Raw genomic sequence first — 22,577 nt, forward strand, 5'->3', positions numbered from 1 at the left:
CATCAAAAATTGGGTCTTAACTGCGTGTCCTTATTATTTTTTTTCTAAAACATTCCGTAATTCATTTGTATAGCGACAAAGTTAAACTTGTAAAGCATATGTTGCATTCATTATGTCCAATGTGGCTCTTTCGACATTAGGGGTTACCAACCCCAAGGCTAGCTTGTCGTTCTGCCTGCAGAGCCTGATAAAAAAAGTAATGGTGCTTTAAACGGTTTAACTTATTTCTTTGATTTATAATATTATCGTTTTTGTATTGTTTATTAAAGTACTTGAATTGACCTCTAGTTTTTTCGTCTTTTTTTGGATTAAATGTAATTTTTGATGACTAATTGAATGGTTAATTAAAAAAAAAAGTAAATAAATGAGACGTTGGTAGTTACCGTACCCTGTATTTGAGTAGTTTTTTTCATGAAGTACATTGTTAATTTTACTCAAGTCATTATTTGGATGACAACTTTTTACTTCTACTTGAGTCATATTATTCTGAAGTAACAGTACTTTTGCGTGAGCAACATTTTTGGCTACCTCTGGATGAGCTCATACTGTATTTACTACAACGCCAAAAGAAAACGTAAATAAGGAGGGTCCAATGTAAGCCCTGTATTCCTAGACAAGAGCGCCAGGGTAACCGTACAGAGCCTAGTGCCAGATTGCAACTGTGTTTTTAATCACTGGTGGTTGCCATGGTAATGGACCAAATTGTGTTTGCTTGTTATCATTTGTCAAGGATAAAAGGGAAAATCAGAGACCTGACATTGACGCCGATGAAACGAAAAGAGAAGCATCGCCTTTTTTAGAACTAACTTCCACTGTTGAAATTAGGTCGAGCCAACGATCAATGTAATAGTTACTTAGCAAATAACTTGGAGCAGATTAATGCTATTTTCTTGGGATGGGTACTCTGCTCCTCCACCAATTTACTCAAAACGTCGTTTCTTTATGTAGATAGCGCAGCCCTTCTTTTCCTCAGCCACTTTCTAGGTTTATGCCCGAGTCGTGACTGACAGGCACACTTTTAGCAGTCTTTACTACCTGGCCTGCTGCTGCATCCTGCCTACCAGGCAGAAGAGAGGGTTAAATATGTGTGCCCAACTCTACGAGAAGATGGGAATGAGAGGAAAATAGGCAACACAGGGCAGTGTGGACTTTTTTCAACTACAGAAAATGACAATGCCAGGTGTATTTTGTGTGGTAAAAATGGTCGGCTATTGTGGCAACACCACAAATTTTCATGAACAAAGTTCAATAAGAAGCGACCAAAAATGTAAACATGTTGCTATTCCTGAAATCTATATTTTTTTACCTGCATTACCGACCTTATCTTGAAAAGAAAATGAGCACTGGAAGGTATTTTATTATATAGACATTACTATAAAGAACAGTGGTACCTCGGTCCTCAACCATAATGCGTTCCTGGTTGTTGGTTGAGTACTGACATTTTCCCCCCATAGAATAAAATGGTAAGTATTTTAATCCCTTCCACCCATAAAAAAAATACGTGAAATGTTAAGAATACGTGTATCTAAACAACATTAAAGATCATACATGTGTACATAATATATAATAAACATAAAAAAGAAGAAATATAAACTATTTTGTATCTGTTACATACCTTAGAACAGTGGTGTGATGGCATACAGGAATGGGTGTACGAAGGTTACTGCTTAGCCTTCCTCTTCTCTTTCAATAAGAAACCGGTCCATTGTCAGCTGCTACTTCCTCTTTTGCACCATTTTTCTAAAGTGTATTTTTCAATTTTTCGAAAGTTAGGGGCAACATTTCCTCGATTATCTGAGGCCTTTGCTTGGTAACCGCTGTCACTCCCATTGCCACATCAGCTTTCTTAAAGTTTTATTAAAGTCGAAATTGTCGACTTTGCATAGCATATTGCAGGGAGAGATCGGACACACGAAAACCATTTTCATACATCACAATTATTTCCTTTTTCAGTCCGAAAGTTTGCCCCACTGTTTTCCTCTTATTCTTCCTTTTATCGCTGTTGTTCTTGGGAGCCATGTTCAAAAGCAACGCAAAAGCACAAATTCTGAAAAAAATAACTTCAAAAATGACGTACCCCTTCACTCATTGACGATCCGGATAGAAGTGGCACTAAATCTAGGCTAACTTGCGCCGCCGATTGCATCTCGGCTCCACTTGTTACGCGCCAAGTCACATTCGATTCGACTATTTTCGGCTGTTTTAACTAGGCTATTTTCAGTTTGGCACCAAATTCCGTGTCGAGCATCGAAACCTTTTTTGCGCACACTTTTTGGTCGAACATCGATTTGGTTGAGCATTGAGGCGTTTGAGTACCGGGGTACCACAGTATTTGTATTTACGTTACATTGTTGCTCTTTTGGTATGACTCTCTTGGCTTTTGTTCCGAAACATTTTTAGTGCTTAAAATCTTTGTGCTGTGTTTATCAAAATTCAAAAATAACTCAAGGGGGTAAGGGTTTGAGTATTCAATAATCATGACATTTGTAAGCAAAACGTATCGGAACTGGATCGGTATCGATTGATACTATGAATAAAGGACTTGTGAGTAAAAAAAGGTGAAATATCATAAGTACATTTTAAATCTTCAATACAGTACTTTCAAACCTCCTGTTTTGGCCCTTTTATTTATCATACTAGGGTTGGGTAACTATTTGGAGTCAAAGCCCCAATGGGTTGAAATATTTTTTTTCCATTTATGAATATTCAAATGTGCAGATATCTACAGGTCATATTTCTTTACATTTGTTTTAAGATAGATTAGTTTTATCAAATTATATATTTGCTCCCTGTTTTAAGCACATCACTTGATTTTTAGTTTTCCTGTATTAATGAAGTTATGTTTTTGTAGTATTTCTGCAACCAGGTTCTTGTAGTACTGTACATATTTCCATAGCAGTAATTTTACAGTACTTTTGTATTATTTTTGTAGTATTTCCATTGGTGAATCTTTCATATATAACTGTCGTATGTTGGAAGTATTACTGTAGTTGTATTCTTGTATTACTTCTGGAGTCAGATTTTTGTAGTACAGGATTTCGGTAAAAGCAGTAACTTTTCAGTACTGTTGTAGTATTTTCGTAGTATTTCAATATGTGATTTTTTTTTCTTGTAAAGCGGTTGTGTTCATAGTATTTTTGTTTTTTTTCTTCCAGATTTTTGTGGTACAGTATAGTATAGCATACATTTATCTAACACGCAAAAGATTCCCGGTTTGAGACAGGGAGGAAACATATGTTGGGCGCCACCAGACTATACTTTCCCAAGACACACTACAGGAAATAGTGCCCATATGACACTAGTGATTAAGGGATCCAACCATTTCTATAGTAGTAATTTTGTAGTACTTCCAAAAGGTGATTTTTTTCGTGTAGCTGTTGGTAGTGTTACTGTAGTTGTATTTTTTGTAATATTTATGCAGCCAGAGCATGCTGTAAAGTGGTGAGCACCTTTGCCTTGCACGCGAGAGGTCCCCGGTTGGAAACAAATATCGGCCTGAAGAGGGATGGGCTCCACCAGGCTGTATTTCTCCAAGTAACACCACAGGTAATGATGCCCCTACAACCCTAGTGGTTAAGGGACCCAACCATTTCTATGGCAGCAATTCTTTTGTACTTTTGTAGTACTTCCAAAGGTGTAACTTTCTTGTATAGCTGTCTAATGTTAGTAGTATTCCTGTAGTTGTATTTTTGAAGTATTTCTGCAGCTAGATTTTTGTAGTTTAATAAAAAATTACTGCTACAGAAGTACTAGAGTATTTTCAATTATTCTATAGGTGAATATTTCTCGTATGTCGGTAGTATAATTGTAGTAGTATTTTTGTCGTGATATTTCTGTAGTAGTATTTTTTGTAGTTTTTCTGTTCTGTTCTATAGTAGTATTTATGTATTATAGAGTTACTCAGCTCCTCCATGATCTGCTACCTTATTGTGGTGGAGGAGTTTGTGTGTCCCAATGATCCTAGGAGCTATGTTGTTGGGGACTATAAGCCCCTGGTAGGGTCACCAATGACAAACAGGTTATAGGTCGGGGGCCAGACAAAACGCAGATCAAAATACCCCTTAGGACGACACAAAACGTTGGTCCACGGTTTCCCTTGCCCGGACGCGGGTTACCGGGGCCCCCCCTCTGGAAGGCCTGGAGGTGGGGTCCACTGGCAACCGCCTGGTGGCCTTTGCTCACGGGGTCCAGCTGGGCACAGCCCCAAGGGACGACGTGGGTCCCTCTTCCCTTTAGCTCCCCAGTGGGCAGTGTTCCATCAACACTATATTGTGGCGATGGGGCGCTGCTGACCTCGACCCAGGACGTTGTGAATGCGTGGGCAGAGTACTTCAAAGACCTCCCTAATCCCACCGACACGTCCTCCTCTGAGAAAGCAGAGCCAGGGGAATCTGAGGTAGGCTCTCATATCTCTGGGTTTGAAGTCACTGAGATTGTCAAAAAGCTTCTCAATGGCGAGGCCCCAGGGGTTGCGGAGATCCGCCAAGAGTACATTAAGACTCTGGATTTTGTGGCCGTGACATGGTTGACCCGCTTCTGCAACATTGCATGGACATCGGGAACAATGCCCCTGGATTGGCAGACTGGAGGGTGGTTCCCCTTTTCAAGAAGGAGGACCGTAGAGTGTGTTACAACAACAGGGTAATCACACTTCTCAGCCTCCCTTGTAAGGTCTATTCAGAGGTACTGGAGAGGAGGGTCCGCCCGGAAGTCAAATTTTGCATTCAAGGAAAGCAGTGTGGTTTTCGTCCCGGCCGTGGAACAGTGGACCAGCTCTACACACTTTGCAGGGTCCTTGAGGGTACACGGGAATTTAACTATCCAGTCTACATGTGTTTTGTGGACTTGGAGAAGGCATTCGAACGTGTTCCTCGTGAAGTCCTGTGTGGACTGCTTCGTGAGTATGGGGTACTGCACATTCTTATCCGGGCTGTGCCGTTCCTGTATGCCCGGTGCCAGAGTCTTGTCCGCATTCCCGGCAGTAAGTCGGATTCGTTTCCAGTGGGAGTTGGACTCTGCCAGGGCTGCCCTTTGTCACCAATTCTGTTCAGAACTTTTATGGACAGAATTTATGGGCGCAGCCTTGTGGGGAAGGAGTCCGGTTTAGGGGCCTCAGCATTGCATCGCTGCTTTTGGTGGATTATGTGGTGCTGTTGGCTTCCTCAGGCCGTGATCTTCAGCTCTCACTGGAGCAATTCGCAGCAGAGTGTGAAGCAGCACCTCTAGGTCCGAGACCATGGTATTCAGCCGGAAAAGGGCGGCATGCTCCTTAGAGATAAGGTGAGAAGCTCGGTCATCCGGGAGGGACTCTATATCGAGCCATTGCTCCTCCGCATTAAGAGGAGCCAGTTAAGGTGGAGCAGGAATCTGATAATAATGCCTTCTGAACTCCTCCCTCGGGAGGTGTTCTGGGCACGTCCCACCGGCATGTGGCCCCGGGTCGACCCAGGACACGCTGTAGAGACTATGTCTCTAGCCTGGCATGGGAATGCCTCCGGATCCTGACGGATGAGCTGGAAGAATTGGCTGGGGGTTGGGAGGTCTAGGCTTCCCTGTTAAGGCAACTGCCCCCGCCACCTGACCCCAGATAAGCGGGAGATAATGGATGGATGGAGTTACTCAAGTGGTCTTTTTATAGTATTTCAGTAGTATTTTTATATTATTTCCATTATAGAATTATAGTTGTGCATAATGTAGTTGTAGTATTTTTGTAGTTAGTGTGAATCGAAAGAAAGTTATTTAAAGCTCAATAATGTATTTAATATAACAAAAATGTCATGGAAAACCCTCATAGTTTTCTTTTCTTTTCAATATTTGGTACAATAAGAAACAGAACATTTAATTATATATATATATATATATATATATATATATATATATATCATCTCATTAGCTGCACCGCTTATCCTCAGTAGGGTCGCGGCGGTGCTGGAGCCCATCCCAGCAATCATCGGGCAGTGGGTAGGGGACACCCTGAACTGGTTGCCAGCCAATCGCAGGGCACACAGGGACAGACAACTCGCTCGCTCATTCACACCTAGGGACAATTTGGACCAGCCAATCCACCTGAAATGCACGTCTTTGGAATGTGGGAGGAAACCGGAGTGCCCGGAGGAAACCCACGCAAGCACGGGGCGAACATACAAACTCCGCACAGTAAGTCCAGAAGCTGGATTTGAACCCACACAGGAGGTTCCCAAGACCTTAGAAGTGTTCCGCACACGCGCTAACCACTGCGCTGCCCTTTATATATATATATATATATATTATATATATAATTTGTATATGTATAAATATATTATATATATTTTTAAATCTTTGTGCCCAGGCATACACTACCTCGTGTTAGCAAGTCCACCTCCTCTCCGATTCCCGCAGCCGGGTATCGGAGAGGTTAGCTCCGGTAGCTACACGTTAGCGTCCGGGATGCTAGACGTGAGCCACGTTTCTGTAAAAGACAGCAAACTGCACTTCCTGTGTGCTTTGTTTTTCACCAGCACAGCCAGTTCGTCTGTCTTATTTGGTAGTGTTCACATTTACCATGATTACAGACGGCACCGAAGACTTATGATGCCGCTAGCCGCTTAGCCTTAGCTCCGGCACTGCATCCACAATAGGGGCCCCCTCATCACGCCGGCGCGAGAGTTCTTAAGGGCAAGGAGTTGATTCTGGCAGCGCCAACAGACTTTTGTTTGAAATTGTGCTTCGTCTCCACCTTGCGGTGGAATGTTTTTACGATTTTATTTTTTTAATTTTTTAAGGGGAAACCCGTAGTTTTTGTGATCCAACCGTAACACCATAGTGGGTTCATGAAAACCGTACTCATTACGGCAAAACCGTAGTACTTGGCAGGTATGCGGAAGGGGATGTGTGTCCCCACCAATATTTATTATCAATATGTGGTCACTGAATAAAATGCCCCATATCTCCGCTAATGCCAAGACCCTATTGTGAAAGACAAGGTTAGGTTGAAGGGCTAGGAATTTTATTATGTCAACACCAGTTTTGGACACGCTACTTTAGGAATTAGAGTATCTCGACACAGTGACTGTATTACTCAAGTAAAATCAACTTTTTCCCGATACTTTAAAAGTTGTATCAGTATGTATGTCAAAGAATATTAAATTATCTTAGCAAATATGAAACACTGCGGTGATGTCTTTGACCGAAGTTTACTAGTAGGGATGGGAATTCAGTCTATTTTTAGAGAACCGACTTCTTTGGCTCGGCTCATTTAAAAGAGCGGGCTCTATTGGGTCCCAAGCGTCTCTTCAGGTTTATTTCATTGCTTTTATCCCAACATTAACGATTATTATGTAAAATTTTAGTTTTTGGACTTGTTTTATTTTCCTTATGTTCGAAATAATTTCATTCTTGGTGCACAAAATTACTTCAAAAGGGTGAAAAATAGAAAAAGAACATGGGGAAAAAAAACAAAAAAATATATACAATAACTAAAGGAAACATGAGATAAAAGACAAAAGAATACATTTTATTTGTGTGGGTTTCCTCCTGCATTCCAAAAAACATGCATGTCAGGTTAATTGGCCGGTCTAGATTGTCCCCAAGCGTGACTGAGCAAGTGAGTTGTCTGTCTCTGTGTGCCCTGTGTCTGTCTCGCAACCAGTTCAGGGTGTCCCCTCCCCACTGCCCAAAGTTAGCTGGGATAGGCTTTAGCACCCTCGCGACCCTACCGAGGATAAGCGGTGCAGATAATGGATTGATGAATGGATGGTTGTATGAATTTAAATGGACTGCAATTATATAATGCTTTTGTGAAGACCTCCCAAAGCACTTTACATGTATTTCACACTTACCTGTTCAGACACTGATAGGGGTGGCAGCCATGGAAGGCACCTACCCGCTCATTGGGTGCATTGGGGTTCAGTGTCCTGCCCAAGGACCATTTAACTCGAAGGAGCCGGGAATCGGAACTGCGACCTCTTAGTGGAGCACGCTCCCTCCTCAGCTACTGCAGCCAAAGTAACGCACTGTTTTTGACCGTCAGTAAATGGTCACAGCATAAAAAATGCATATAATTTGACAAACAGGACTAAAAGGTCCCTTGTGGTAATGTTGTTAGATTGATGTCATACAATATTGTTATACAAATCCCTGTATTTAGCGTGATAAACCATTTAAAAAATGTTAAACTGATTAGAGGATTCTGTAATTGTAGTCTGTGCAGCCTTTTGAGACTTTCGGCAAGTAAGGGCTATACAAATAAACTTTCTCTTGCATTAGTGTACTAAGATATAATCTGCTGTTGTGTTTAACCATTATGCATTAATATATATATATATAATGTATAAGGGCAGCACGGCAGAGCAGTGGTTAGCCATGGGAGTGAACCTTCATGTGTGGAGTTTGCATGTTCTCCCCATTGCTTGCCTGGGTTCCCTCTGGCCACTCCAGTTTCCACCAACATTCCAAAAACATGCATGTCAGGTTAATTGGCCGGTCCAAATTGTCCCTAGGTGAGAATGAGCTTGTGAGTTGTCTGTCTCTGTGTGCCCTGCGACTTGGCTGCCAACCAGTTCAGGGTGTATCCTGCCCACTGCCCAAAGATAGCTGTGATCGGCTCCAGCACCCCCGCGACCCTACTGCGGATAAGCAATGTATGGATATATATGTATAAACGAAAACGACAATTGAGTTCATTTCCACTACAGTTTATTTAACTTTGGGAAACTCATGCAGACTGGAGTGACAAAAAAATAACACACAAACTCAAATTTAAATGATTTATTTAATGATTTAAAAGCCTTTCTAATCTTTGTTTTTTTATGCAAATGTTTACCTGAATATGGAAACTTTGCTGTTAAATTTCAAACTATTATAGAGAGGAGCTTCTCTGAACTTCTGTGAAGACTGTGTTATTCTTCTAATTTTGATTTTTTTTTTTTTTTTATTGCCCGTAAGAGCATGTCTGTGACTTTTATATTATATACAATAACATAGGGGTGGGTTTCCTCATTGTTCTCTGGTAGAGAATTAGTACAGTGGAACCTCGGTTTTCGAACGCCTCTCAGTTCGCACAAATCGGTGCTCGACAAAAAAATTTAGAGAAATTCTTGCTTCGGTGTTCGGTCAAAAAAAAATCGGTCTTCGAACACCGGTAATGTGTGAATGTGTTCGCTACGCACCGTAGCGTACACATTCACACTTTATGCTGAGCGGCGCACGGGTGGAGATGGCCCCCACCCCTCGTGACCAACTTTTATCACGTGTGTTACAATGTATGTGTTTCACCCGGTGCGGTTAGAAGGGGGCACCAACTGTCAATGTAAACACTGAAGTATGTCACTCAGCTTTACCGGAAACTTCAGTGTTTACATTGACAGTTGGTGCCCCCTTCTAACCGCACCGGGTGAAACACATACATTGTAACAACGTGCACACGTGCCTCTTTTTTTGCTTGATACTGAGCACCACAAAGGTAAGAACTCCTATTCATAATTCTTTTCTTTATCCTTTTTTTATTTTTACATGTTCATGTTAGCGTAATCTTTTGTACGGAATATTACGATAACGCGAACGTACGATTAGCATGTGTTAGCTTTATGATTACGTTGATCATTCAGGTAAACATTCAGCGTGTTGGAACAGAGTCCCCTTTCCAAGGAAACCGCTCACCACTTGTTGTGGAGACCCGGGTGCTAAATGACTTGTAAACGACCTGATTTTTTATTTTTACATGTTCATGTTAGCGTAATCTTTCGTCTGGAAGATTACGATAACGCGAACGTACGATTAGCATGTGTTAGCTTTATGATCACGTTGATCATTCATGCTAACATTCAAGGTGTTAAAACAATTTTACATTATTTTTAATGGGAAAATTGATCTTCTGTGATCGACCAAATCGGTTCTCGACCAGGCTTCTGGAACGGATTATGGTCGAGAACCGAGGTTCCACTGTAGTCAGCAAATAGTCTGTGGGCGCTTTGCGAATGACACCTGGCTTTGGCGACATCCAGTGGACATATTTAAAACATCTTTAAAATTGCAAGTGTTTGTTTGACGTGATGCAGCTCATTTTTATTTTGACCTCTCGACATTGTCTCGTAAAATGATTTGGTGGGTCACATTTGGCCCGCAGCTATTAGTTTGACACGTGTCCTATACCCAAAAGTATGATCTTTTTGTCAAAATGAGCACAGTTTTACCGAAAAACTGACTTATCTTGAAAGAATGACTTTTTTAGGACCTAATAACGGATACATTTTTGGCATAGCGCGACATACTCTGGATAAATGTATAGTCCGTAAAAACGATAATGATTTTGGTGCAATTATGATCTCTTTTATGCCACAAACTAGCAAATATCTCATAAGATGCCAGAGATTTATAATTGGACTTTCAATTCGACAAACTGAATTCATTCAAGTGTGGGTGTAATGAAAAGGCAGACATGTACATGATGGGGATTTATCAAGGTTTCTTACTTTTCCTCATGTGACCCTGGCTCAGTCATTTTTAGGAAAATGATTAACAACATAAAACCTACTGGGACATTCAGGTCATAGTGATGGCATGGGCTTTGGTTGTCTATATGGCTATTGCATTGGTTCCCAAAGTCTACTGGGCCTGGACCCCCAATGAGTTTTTCAAAAAGCTCCTGGACCCCCAACCTCAACTTTCACCAATAATAAGGGCTATGTATGCAGCAACGACAGCGTAGTCAATTCCAAGTCTTCTATTCTAATTAACCTCGTCAATCACATTCGAGTTGACACTTTAAAACAATAACAACAATCAAAGTCAAGTCCACTCCTGCCTCCTGTGCCACAGCGAGGTGTGGCGCGGCCCAGATCAATTATCTGGGCTGAGTTTAAAATAAGACAGAGGATGTAAGATGAAAAAAAAAAATGTTTTCTGTTCTTTTCTTCAGAAAAAATATTTTATAATTTCTTTGTCTCAGACAATGTGTCGCAGACCCTCTGAAAATATGTTGTTCAACCCATGAGGGTCCGTGGGCCCTAATTTTGGAACCACTAGGCTATTGTAAATCTCAAGTCACAGTGAGTTTTTGACAGACAGAAAATCTTGGAAAAAACTACTAATGCATCATTCCATAATAACACAATCTTAGAGAATAATAATCGGACAAGTTTAAGGACTGTACTTCCATTCAACACGTGGACTGAGCAATTGTGGAAAAACACTGGACCGTGTGTACAGTAAGATCAAACATTAGTTGGATCCGCCCATCTCTGTCTGTCCCTCACCCCCTTATACACCCCCCCCCCCCCCCTCTGGAGGAAAACAAAGCCTATACAACAAAGACAGTTAAAACATCTTTGTTCCTTTATCTCTTTGTTTTCCTTATGCTCACTGTAAAATGTGGACCTCGAGTGCCACTTCCAATTTCGTTGTCACAATATATCCCATGTTGTAACAAGGACAATAAAGGTATAGTCTATTCTATTCTTTTTGATTAGGGGACTTAGAAAGCAATCACTGGGGCATTACCTTAGTCGATATGGTAATTAATTATGGCTGCTTTAATGTAAAACACTGGGCAAACAGTATCATACATAATTCATTCAGTTGTGGTGTAGGTCAATGCACTGAATTGTACAACTTCACCTATGAGCATGTCGGAAGCAGTGGTTCTAGAACTTAAGGCAGAACTCAGAATATTTTAGTGTCATCACTCCCCCTTGTACTGTGGACGCCTCTTTTCCTTGAATGCAGCCAATCCCTCCAGTCGATCTTTAGTTGGTATTACCTTTCAAAAGAAAAATAAATCATTATTCATCACCAACTTTTTGAATGCCTTGCTTCAGTTTTTATATCATGACATAACATACGTAGGGATGTCACAACTCCAGACTTTACGTGCCAAGTTTGGCCGTATTTGCAAAAGAATGTCCACTTTAAATGTTTAGCTTACTGTAGTTTTATGTATTATACTTCATCACTTACTCTACTTTTCATATTGTATTAATGGATGACAAGCTTATTTTTTTTGGAATATTACTCATTACATTGGGGGGAAAAAAAACTCATGTTTGGCATTGAGTTAACAAGTTCATTTTAATAGTTCAGTAAACGCAATTTTACACCGGGACCAACTCGCCATACCTAACAAACTCATAAAGGAACTATACAAATAAATATATTCAGCCTTGTTGTACAGTTTTGAAATAAATAGTTAAAAAAAAGGTCTTAGCAGTACGTGGGCAATACAGTAAGACTACATCAGCTCAAACTACTGAGGCTGGGCCTACTAAAGCTAAAACTACACGATTTAATGACCTCTATGTTTGGATTTATCTTATAAAGCATAACTATTGATAGATATGACCAAGAGACCCGCATTTTTTGGACATACAGTGGAACCTCGGTTCACGACCATAATCTGTTCCAGAACCCTGTTCAAAAACCGATTTGTTCGATCACCGAAAACATTTTTCCCATTAAAAATAATACAAATCGTTTTAATCCGTTCCAACACCCTGAATGTTTAACGTTAACATAAAGTTAACGCAGGCTAATTGTACCTCCGCGTTATCGTAATCTTTCGTATGAAAGATTGCGCTAACATGAACGTGTAAAAATAAAAAAAATCAGGTCGTTTACAAGACATTTAGCACCCGGGTCTCCAGAACAAGTGGTGAGCAGTTCATTGGAAAGGAGGCTCCGTTCCAACACCCTGAATGTTTACCTTGAATGTTCAACGTAAACATAAAGCTAACCCAGGCTAATCGTACGTTCGCGTTATCGTAATCTTCCGTACGAAAGATTATGCTAACATGAACGTGTAAAAATAAAAAAAAAAGGATAAAGAAAAGAATTATGAATAGGATTTCTTACCTTTGTGGTGGTCAGCAGAAGGCGCAGGTGGACAGTAGGGTATTCCCTAGCAGGATCAGACACTCGCACATCTCCTTCATATTTTGCTACTATTTCTTTCTTAAATGCAATAGTTGTACACACTACTTTTCTTTTTTCACCTGTAGCAACTTTGCAGCATGCACTGACTTTCTTCGGAGGCATAATTAGGGGCTAAAAACACTTTGTATACCTATATTACAAGCGAAAGCAAAAACGAAGCACATCCGCACGCGATAACAGTCGGTCACGAAAAGAGCGATCTACACCCGTACGCTGCTCAGCATCGCACCCTAGCGTACGCACTCACGCATTACCGGCGTTTGAACTACAATTTTTTTGACCGAACAGCGAAGCAAGAATTTCTCAAAATTTTTGGTCGGACTCCGATTTGTTCGAACTGAGAGGCGTTCGAAAACCGAGGTTCCACTATAGTCAGAAATTTATGGCGGTCTGGATTAAATCATCCGACGGGCCAAGTCCAGCCCGCAGGCTGCATGTTTGACAGAGCTGACACAAAGCAATGTTTAGTAATTTGACGTATATGTAGTCTCCTTATTTTATTTTGAAAGAGACCCTCAGGCAGGAAATGACATCACATTGAGTCGTATATGTTCCGTATTTGAACATCCTTATTGACACATTATTGACTATTAACAGACATTTTCTTCTGTTGTTGTTGCCTGGACCCCATTGTCCAAGTTTCCTATGATTTTTTTGTCGATTGATATTTTTCATGTATTACACTGAAATTGCATTGTGGATTTTGGAAATGTGGTGTGGGTTCAGGCTCACCATTTTAATTTTACATTTCAGTTTTACTCCGTTTGAATTAAAGTGGAGGTTGCACGCTACTCAGCACTTTCGTTCCAATAGGAGTTAAGCTGCTGCTAAAATTGAGTAACATGCACTCACGCACATCATAAGTTTTTGTCATGAATTGTAGATAATTATGTTTTGGACAAAAAGATGTGGTCCACAAACTAAAAGTTCCAGACACATGTAAAATGAAACTGGTTTTGCTTGACAATTACCTCATTTATTTTTACAAGCAGTGTTGGAAATAATGTTGATATAAATAACCCCGTTATATAGCGATATTTTTTCAGTATCGGGGTAATCTAACTCATTATTTCACAACTCCGTTATTATTACTGACGGCCAAAAACATGACGCTGTTTTCAACGGCGCACTTTTCCGCTCTTCTCCAAGTTGTTTACGTCACATCTTTTCAGATTATGTCACTATTCAAAATGGCTACTACCATATAATTAGATAGCGGTTATAAATGTGCCGAAAGAAAAGGTGAATAATTAGTTTAAAAACATTATATTAATTTGTGTGTGAACATTTTTACAAGATTTCAACAAGGGTTAAATGTACTCACTTGGGCATAGCATGCTTCTTCAATAGCCAAACCGGTTGACAAGTCCACCTGAAAGTCATGACAACACATTATCTCACAAAAAGTATTTTACCATGAACGTAGAAATTAATAAAACATTTTTTCTCAAGCTGCTTTATTTTACCAATCAATAACAATGTGCTGCCGTGTCGGGTCAACAAAAAACATCAAGACTTCATCAAAGCATGCACTTAAAAGTCTCATCACAGGCACTTTTGCACAAAATGCCCCCCGCCCCATGTGCTAAATGCAAATGTTTTAGCGCATACAAGGGTTTGCAGTGCAGTTCTGTCTTACCTCTATACCCTGATTGATGGCCAGTTTTGCCATCCTGACAGCAATAGGACCCTGTTCAAGGAAAAATACAAGATCTGACAGGGGCTTAAAACATTTAAAAATTAGGGATGCACCAAATATGTATAATTATAAAGGACTCTTCTCACCCAGTTACATCACAAACCTCAACAAGAAACTGAAAATTTTTTTAACTTATTTGGGAATTTTTTTGTTGTTGAGTTATTGCACTACTTTTCATGCACTATTGTCACAATGAGCTATTTTTCATTCCACTTTTATTGTAACTTAGGCCAGTCTCCAGGCACCACCTTGTAAATGTTTTGATTATATATTGTGACATTCTTCTATATTATTTTTTTCGATTCTAAGCCTTTATTGCATGTTTATCCTTGAATGCCATGTTTAATCTTTTGCAAATGATGCTCACTATGTACGTTGTCATCAATGACTGCTTATTTTAGCTGGAATTCACGCAGAGTTACTGCAAGACGTCAGTGTTTCGATATTGCATTTAACACCAGAAAATTGCAGCTAAAATAGTCATTTACCAAGTTAATGCAATGGGAGCATTTCTGATTAGTTAAATGTTATCTTTATTTGAAATGAATGTGCTTTTCCTTTAAAAATAGAGACATTTCTAAGCGATCCCAAACTTTAGAAGGGTACATTTTTCATTTTGGTATATGCCTAGAAAACACTCATAATAAGAAACTTTCATAACTTGCGTTGTCTTACCTGAGGGTTGATCTCACGTGCAAGCTCCAAAGCTCGCAGGTATGCAGCATCGCCCTTCTTATTCTGCTCCACAGAATGACTGACTAGACCCAGACGACATGCCTCTTCTCCGTCCACCACTCGTGCTGTATACATTAACTCTTTCGCATGGGATACGCCAATTATTCGGGGAAGGCGCTGTGTACCACCTGAATCGTAAAATCACACCTTGTAAGGGTGATAAGTTTAAAGTTTAGTAGACATTTAAAAAAAACTTGCAAGAAGAGCCCAAACCTGTGATAATAAATTCAAACCTGTTCTTAAAGCCCACCTTGTGCCCTTTATTTTTATTATATCTCCTGGGTTACGAAACCCCCCTAAATGGTGTGGAAATCAAAAAATAGCTACTTGATTGGCCAGTAGTGAAAAGTACTGTATGTAAACGGTTCATCATTAGTCAAAACAAGGCAGAGCAGAGACAGGGTTCCTACAGCTTAAGGCTAGTTGAATTAAAGACTTTTTAAGACTTATTTAACACCTTTTGAAATCAAATTTAAGACCAAGTCAAAAAAACACAATTTTAAACAAATACTTTTTTTCTTATAAATCACATTTTGGTCCGCTTGAAAATTTTCACTTCCCCTTAAGTTTTAGACATGGAAAACAAGAAATACAAATGATGTTTACAGTACTTCATAGTTCCTCAAAATTGGAAGATAACTACTAATTCCAAATAACTCTTCTGCTACAATCATTAAACATTTTATCATGATGCTGAAAAATGACTTATTTGTCCGGTGTAAAACTTTTCAGAAAAACATACTAGTTTATTTGTGACCAACTTTGAGTACAGCAGCATAAAAACACAAAAGCTTTGCACTCCCTATATGACTAAATATTTGTGTTCACATTTTTTATGATCTTAGAAAATCGGATTTAAGACTTTTGAATGTCAAACAAAGCCTTATTTTTTAGAATCATGAACTTAATGTCTTTTGTGACTTTAAGGATCCGCAGGAACCCTGAGAGAGCAATAATCGTTAAAATAAGGAACTGGCATTCTATGCAATTTTCTTTGCATGCGTCCAATATTAAAACATAATACACTTAACAATTGTGGATAGGGTCTTGGTGATATGGGAAAAATATAATGATTTGTTTCAAATAAAATCAAAATTTCGATTTTAGGATAGTTCATTTTAAATTATGTCTCTGGCTAATTTGTTAATTTCACACATTGAGATAGCCATTTAATGATCTGCATGCCCGTCACAGAAACTTTGTTTATTGAGGTGGTTACGTTTAAGAACTAACCTGTGATAGGTGAAATCCGTGAAGTAGAAACCTTTTTTTTGTTTTGCTTTTACAATTATCATACAATTACCATATTTTCACGACCATAGGGCCCAGTGTTAAAAGGTCTCCGTAGCTGGTTATAATTCTGTATTTAACACATACATAAGGCGTACATGGTTATTAGGCCCCTCTGCTGCGGCACACACAGACAAGCATACAAGTGTGCGTATTTAAAAATACAGGGGGAAGAAAACAGTTTGTGATTTATTTAAAGTATAATAAAACACACGGATAAAACCTAGTCCGAGTTCGTTTTTCAGCTTCCTCCAACTTGCGAACCTTCAATTAATTAATCCCTTTTTCCATGTTCTTCCGCGTAGCGTACAAATCAACACATCCTGGCTGCCGAAAACATGGATAGCATTCAATGGAAGGAAAGTGAAGAATTTGATGTAATTAATAATTGGGTGGGACAACTCTGTTCAGCCTGCGGTCGCAGAATAAATTTGAAATCGCAAGATATGAATGCCAACGCCGTAGCCGGAGTTCTTTCGCAAACAGTGGACATATTGCTTGTGATGTCACGTGTCGTCTTCTCCGAATGCGGGACACTTGTCGCATTCACACGGGAAACACATACATGCATTTAATTGGAAATATGAACTATTTCACAAAAACACCGGATTTCACCCAAAAGTTGGAATTTAGCATTAACCTGGCCTTATATACATGCCCAAATCTCACCCTTTAGTGGTGATACCCACACTTGACCCTTTGGCAGCCTCATGGTGTCCTCAGCTACGTCCGCCGTTTAACACTACACAAAGGGCACAATAGGGCGCGATGCACAATGCATCGCGCCCTATTGTGCCCTTGAAGTGCAACAAAAATAAACTGTAGACAATATCATGAAATAATAATCAGCAGTAAACAGTATGAAGAGAGTTTAATAATTTAAATCCAACTCTCACACACTAAAACAACTGGTCAAGTAGAAATAGCCTACTGTACTTCAAGTATTTTGCTCACAACAGAAGTCAATTGTAAAACAATATAAAGTGAGTTTCACTCTATTGAATAAATTACAATCTCTAGTTAGACATACGTTACTGTACTTCAAGTATCACAAAACAAAGGTAAAGCATTCTTGCTGGCTGAAAGTGTGGGATGGGAGCAAGGCTACCATTTAGGTGTAGCGAACCCAAACGTTACGCACAGCGCACACCTGACGCAAAGTACGTGGGACACCACCGGCAATCTGCCTATTGTTTCTGCCGGAAAATGCTGTGGCACCAATGGCGTCAACTATCAAACAAATATGATATTTATACCGCTATGTCGCCAAATTCTTTAAGTGTGCAGGCGAAGGAGGAAAACAGAGACAAGGCACATGAAATTTAAATACAAAACCCTGTGGTGACGTCTTTGACCGAAGTTTGCTTGTAGAGATGGAAATTCCGACTATTTTTAGCGAAGTCTTTTTCAGCACGGCTCACTAAAAATAGCCAGCTTTTTCGGTGTCCCAAGTAGCTCTTCATATTGTTTTTGTTGCTTTTATCCATATACAGTGGAACCTCGGTTCTCGACCGTAATCCGTTCCAGAACACTGTTCGAAAACCGATTTGTATGATCACCGAAATCGTTTTTTCCCATTAAAAGTAATGTAAAATCGTTTTAATCCGTTCAAACACCCTGAATGTTTACCTTGAACGTAAACATGAAGCTAACCCAGGCTAATTGTACGTTCGCGTTAGCGTAATCTTCCGTACGAAAGATTACGCTAACATGAACGTGTAAAAATAAAAAAAAGGATTATGAGTAGGATTTCTTACCTTTGTGGTGGACGGTGGGGAGAGAAAAATCATCAAAAGTTTTTCAACCTCTTCCAAAAACTTGCGGCAGTTGCTTGCTTATAGCGCTAACACCCTTAGCCGCATCACTCGATTTCACAGCCTCCTTATTCTTTACTGCTTTACTACTGATAGTAGATTTAGCCATGCTGTATTCACTAGCAAGATCGGATATTCGTACACCTCTTTCATATTTAGCTATTATGTCTTTCTTAAAGGCAATAGTTGTGCGAACAACTTGTCTTTTTTCACCAATCCTGCTTGCACCGACCTTCTTCGGGGGCATAATTAGGGGCTAAAACACCCGTACGGCGCTCAGCATCGCACCCTAGCGTACCGGCGTTCGAACTCCGATTTTTTTGAACGAACAGCGAAGCAAGAATTCCTCGAAATTTTTGGTCGAACACCGATTTGTCCGAACTAAGAGGCGTTCGAAAACCGAGGTTCCACTGTATTACCAATGACTATGTAAAATTATGCATGTAACAACTTAATTAGGGGGAGAAATTGAGTGAAAAAGACAAAAATTGAAAAATAAAATCAATAAAAAAAATCATAAAATAACAAATAGTAAAAAAAAAAAAAAAAAAAAGACATTAAAAAAAAAAAAAACATTTTTATATGAACACCTTAACAATGAAAAACACAGAAAGTAAAATTCAAAGATTTATAAATTAACCCCCCAAAAAATAAGATAAAATATAAAACAATTTGAACCTTTTTTATGCTCAGCAAAAGAGAATGCCACCCAAAATGCATACTGACTAATCACGGCTGGGAGGAAATCAGCTGTTGATTGGTGGGAAGCCGGATCCCTTCTTTCACTGCCAAGAGCTCAAAGAGATATTTCATTCATGGACAACACAGGTCGGTTTACGCAGCATTCAGCAATGACAACAGCACTGGTGCTGGTAAATATAGGACTCACGTTTTTCGCCCTCATTGGCCTTTTCTTTTGCTCATTAGTAAACTCTATATTCAAAATCGCTAGATAACTATATACTGTAGTAGTCGCAGGGTTGGGTAGGGTTACTTTAAATTGATTACTTTCAATTACTTTTGGATTACTCCAATACCAAATATGCTAATAAAAGACAAAACAAACTAAATATGAATAAAATGATGACTCACAACACATGGTAAGCTTTCTCTCCTGGCTTTGATCTCTTTGATCTCCGGCAAAACTAACATAAAATGCGACAGAAACAAAATGAAAATAAATCCAAACAGCTTGCCAACATGATTTTTGCCGTTCCATGTATTCCATTACTCCCCAAGCCTGCACAAAATTTGGTAATTGTATTCATATTTAGTTTATTTTGTCTTTTATTAGCATATTTGGAGTAATCCAAAAGTAATTGAAAGTAATCAAGTTAAAGCAACCCTACCCAACCCCTGAGTAGTCGCAATTCTGAATGGTGACATTATCCGAAATGACGTGACGTAAACAACTGAGGAGAGCGGAAAACCGTTCTATTCAACCCTTGTGGCATGCAAGTACCAATTATGTACATTTTTATGCTTTTGTATTTTCAATTAAAGAGAAAGTGTTGAAAAGTAAACACTTGGTCTCAAATTTCCAAGAGGTTGTGAGAACCTGAAAATGTTTTTAATTGCATTGTGCTGTGATTTATATGTTATTGCATTTAGGAGCAACCCAAATAGTATACACAAAGTGTGTTATGTACACTATTGGGCGTATAGACATCCATCATAATTGATCATCTTTGACTTATCGTAAACCTGGTGCATTTCAATGCTTTTCCCAGGATTTTGGTATTCTTTTCTTTAGTGCCATCAAGTAAATCACGACGAGAGCATCAGAGGCTGGAGCAGAGTGCATAGCCAGCTGAACAGGCTGCTTCTGCAAGTGAGCTTGCAATTGCTAAGAGAACGAAAGAAAAGAAAAAGCGACAATGTAGCCTGCCCCACTTAGGGCTTCAAAGAAGTGTGTCACGTGTGGGATTCCCATATGCTACAAGCATATGAAAAAAAACATAGCTTAACTGTTTAAAAAAGTATTAAGTGTTGCTGTTGTTGCTGTTATTTCATTGTTTTATTGCAATTAATTGATTTATTTTGGTTTGGAAGTAAAAAAAATTCATAAAAAGCTGAGTTATCACACCAAGTTCACGTCCCCAAAACGTGCATTGACATACATTGTGTGAGGTTTTTGGGGAAACTGCTATTGTAAAAAAAAAAGGCATGTATTGAAAAAAAAATTTTCACCACTTTTTGACTAATACAAAGCTCTAATTGTGCCACATAAGATATTCACCTAGAAATTTGATGTATATGTATGTACAGATCAGTTAGTTTTATATTAGTCACTTTTAGGATATGTATTGTCCTATGGGGTGGGGGAGGAATAAATTGATGAAAAACTAAATGTTCATGGATAGGTCTGATGCCATCGACCCTTTTGAGGGGTTGGAAATAAGAAAATATTAATAAATGGCTAAAATGCCACAGCTATCTCTATAAAGATAATATAAGTCCATACTTTTGGCAAGCACGTACAATCACAACTTGTAAACGCACACAAGACGCAGCAATAGAGAACACTTTTGGAGCGAGGAGGAAACAAGCGCGGTAATTTGTTGACTGGTGAGTGAAATAAATGAAATGATCTTTTATTTAATGTCAGAAGTCAAATAGCAAAACAGCGTCTCAGATTGCAATGCTCAAAAACGCCATGTGTATTATTGTTTGTTTGTCATCAAGTATGTAAACTTTTAATTAAGATTGGTCCAAAAGTCTGAATTCTGGTCCCAGTGAAGACAATTCTCTGCATGTAAAAATGTATTTATTTTAAAAGAGTAAGCTTGCAAGTCATAGACATAAAATACTTGCCTCTCATATAGCAGATTACAATAATACTCAGTTATTTAATTTAGAAGGATATTACAGAAACAGCAGACTATAAGATTTTCTCATTCTCTTTTTTTCTCCTAACCTTTTTTTATTTGAATTTTTATTTAGTGGAAAAATAATCTTACCTGCCCCGGGAATAATAGCAAGTTTGGTCTCAACAAGTCCCAATTTTGCAGAATTTGCTGGAAGAAATCCAATTAATCAACATCAATGTAACCTTTAAATATGCCATATTCATACAAAACCAATACAGAAGAAAGAAATTGAAGACAAATGTGAAACAAAATACATAAAAAATTAGAGTAAAGTAACATGCCCGGATTTGGCTATTCTAATGTATTTTGCATTTTGAAGCGAAAACAAAAAGTAGTATTGATGAAAGGGCATCTCATAGGAAAAAAAAAAAGATTTATATATAAATATAACGCACACACACACACACACACACGCTAAACGCAGGCTAAAATGGTACATTGGTAGAAATTCAGAAAACTCTTAAACATTAAATTTCACAGACATCAGATGAAAAGAAAAAATAACTGAAAGAAAAAAATCTTACAAGCAACTCTGATGTCACACGCCAAAGCCATTTCCAGGCCTCCTCCTAAGGCAGCTCCATCCAGTGCAGCTATTGTTGGCATTGGTAAGTTACCTTGTAATGGAAGTGGAAAATGAATGAATACACAAGGAGTGCGTTTGAGAAAAAGATTTACAATGTATGCAACGATTGGATCAATCCAAACAAAACAATACATAATATAATATAGTCAGATCGTTATATGCAACTAACATTTATGCACAGAAATACATGACACACTTCTGCCAAAATTAAGGTATGAATGTTTACTTTTTTAATCTCATGCTACGAAATGTCTTAGATTGAAGTCAAATTTGGGCGCTACATTTTGTAAAATACTGAATATATTGCGATTCCATAGATTAACAGAGCACAGAAGAAATTAGCTTAGAATTTCCAAGTCAAGTTGATCGGTCGGAAACCTTTTTGACTTAAAAGAAAAAAAAAAAATTATATATATATATATACACACATACACACACACACTGTAAATTCAGGACTATAAGCCGCTACTTTTCCCCCAAACTTTCAACCCTGCGGCTTATTCAGTGATGCGGCCAATTTATGTAATTTTTCTAACGGCTGCCAGCGGCGCTTGAGTACAAAAGGTAAGATTTAGACCGGTGGAATATATGCGCCAGAGAAGACTGCAACTTCTTGGCTTGACTAGCTGCATCAAAAAATCCACCATCACCAACCGAAAAGCCGGTCTGCTGCGTGACGG

The 22,577-nt window shown here is 39.0% G+C and overlaps 1 protein-coding gene across 2 annotated transcripts in view; it reads right to left on the bottom strand.

The window, feature by feature from the left end:
- Window positions 1-11,476: 11,476 nt before the first annotated feature.
- The window catches only part of auh (AU RNA binding methylglutaconyl-CoA hydratase), a 34,775-nt gene continuing 23,674 nt past the window's right edge, over window positions 11,477-22,577 (bottom strand). The window contains exons 5-10 of one of the 2 annotated variants that reach the window (XM_088355585.1): window positions 21,836-21,928; window positions 21,402-21,458; window positions 15,278-15,465; window positions 14,543-14,593; window positions 14,228-14,275; window positions 11,477-11,734 (exon numbers count right to left, since the gene is read on the bottom strand). In XM_088355585.1, the coding sequence (XP_088211711.1) occupies window positions 11,657-11,734; window positions 14,228-14,275; window positions 14,543-14,593; window positions 15,278-15,465; window positions 21,402-21,458; window positions 21,836-21,928 (515 nt within the window). In that variant the 3' untranslated portion in view covers window positions 11,477-11,656. The remainder of the gene's footprint in view (window positions 11,735-14,227; window positions 14,276-14,542; window positions 14,594-15,277; window positions 15,466-21,401; window positions 21,459-21,835; window positions 21,929-22,577) is intronic. The other variant, XM_088355586.1, reaches the window with a different exon arrangement.

Source organism: Urocampus carinirostris, chromosome 16 (genome assembly GCF_059441175.1).
Source record: "Urocampus carinirostris isolate Australia breed hairy pipefish chromosome 16, RoL_Ucar_1.0, whole genome shotgun sequence".
Lineage (NCBI taxonomy): Eukaryota > Metazoa > Chordata > Actinopteri > Syngnathiformes > Syngnathidae > Urocampus > Urocampus carinirostris.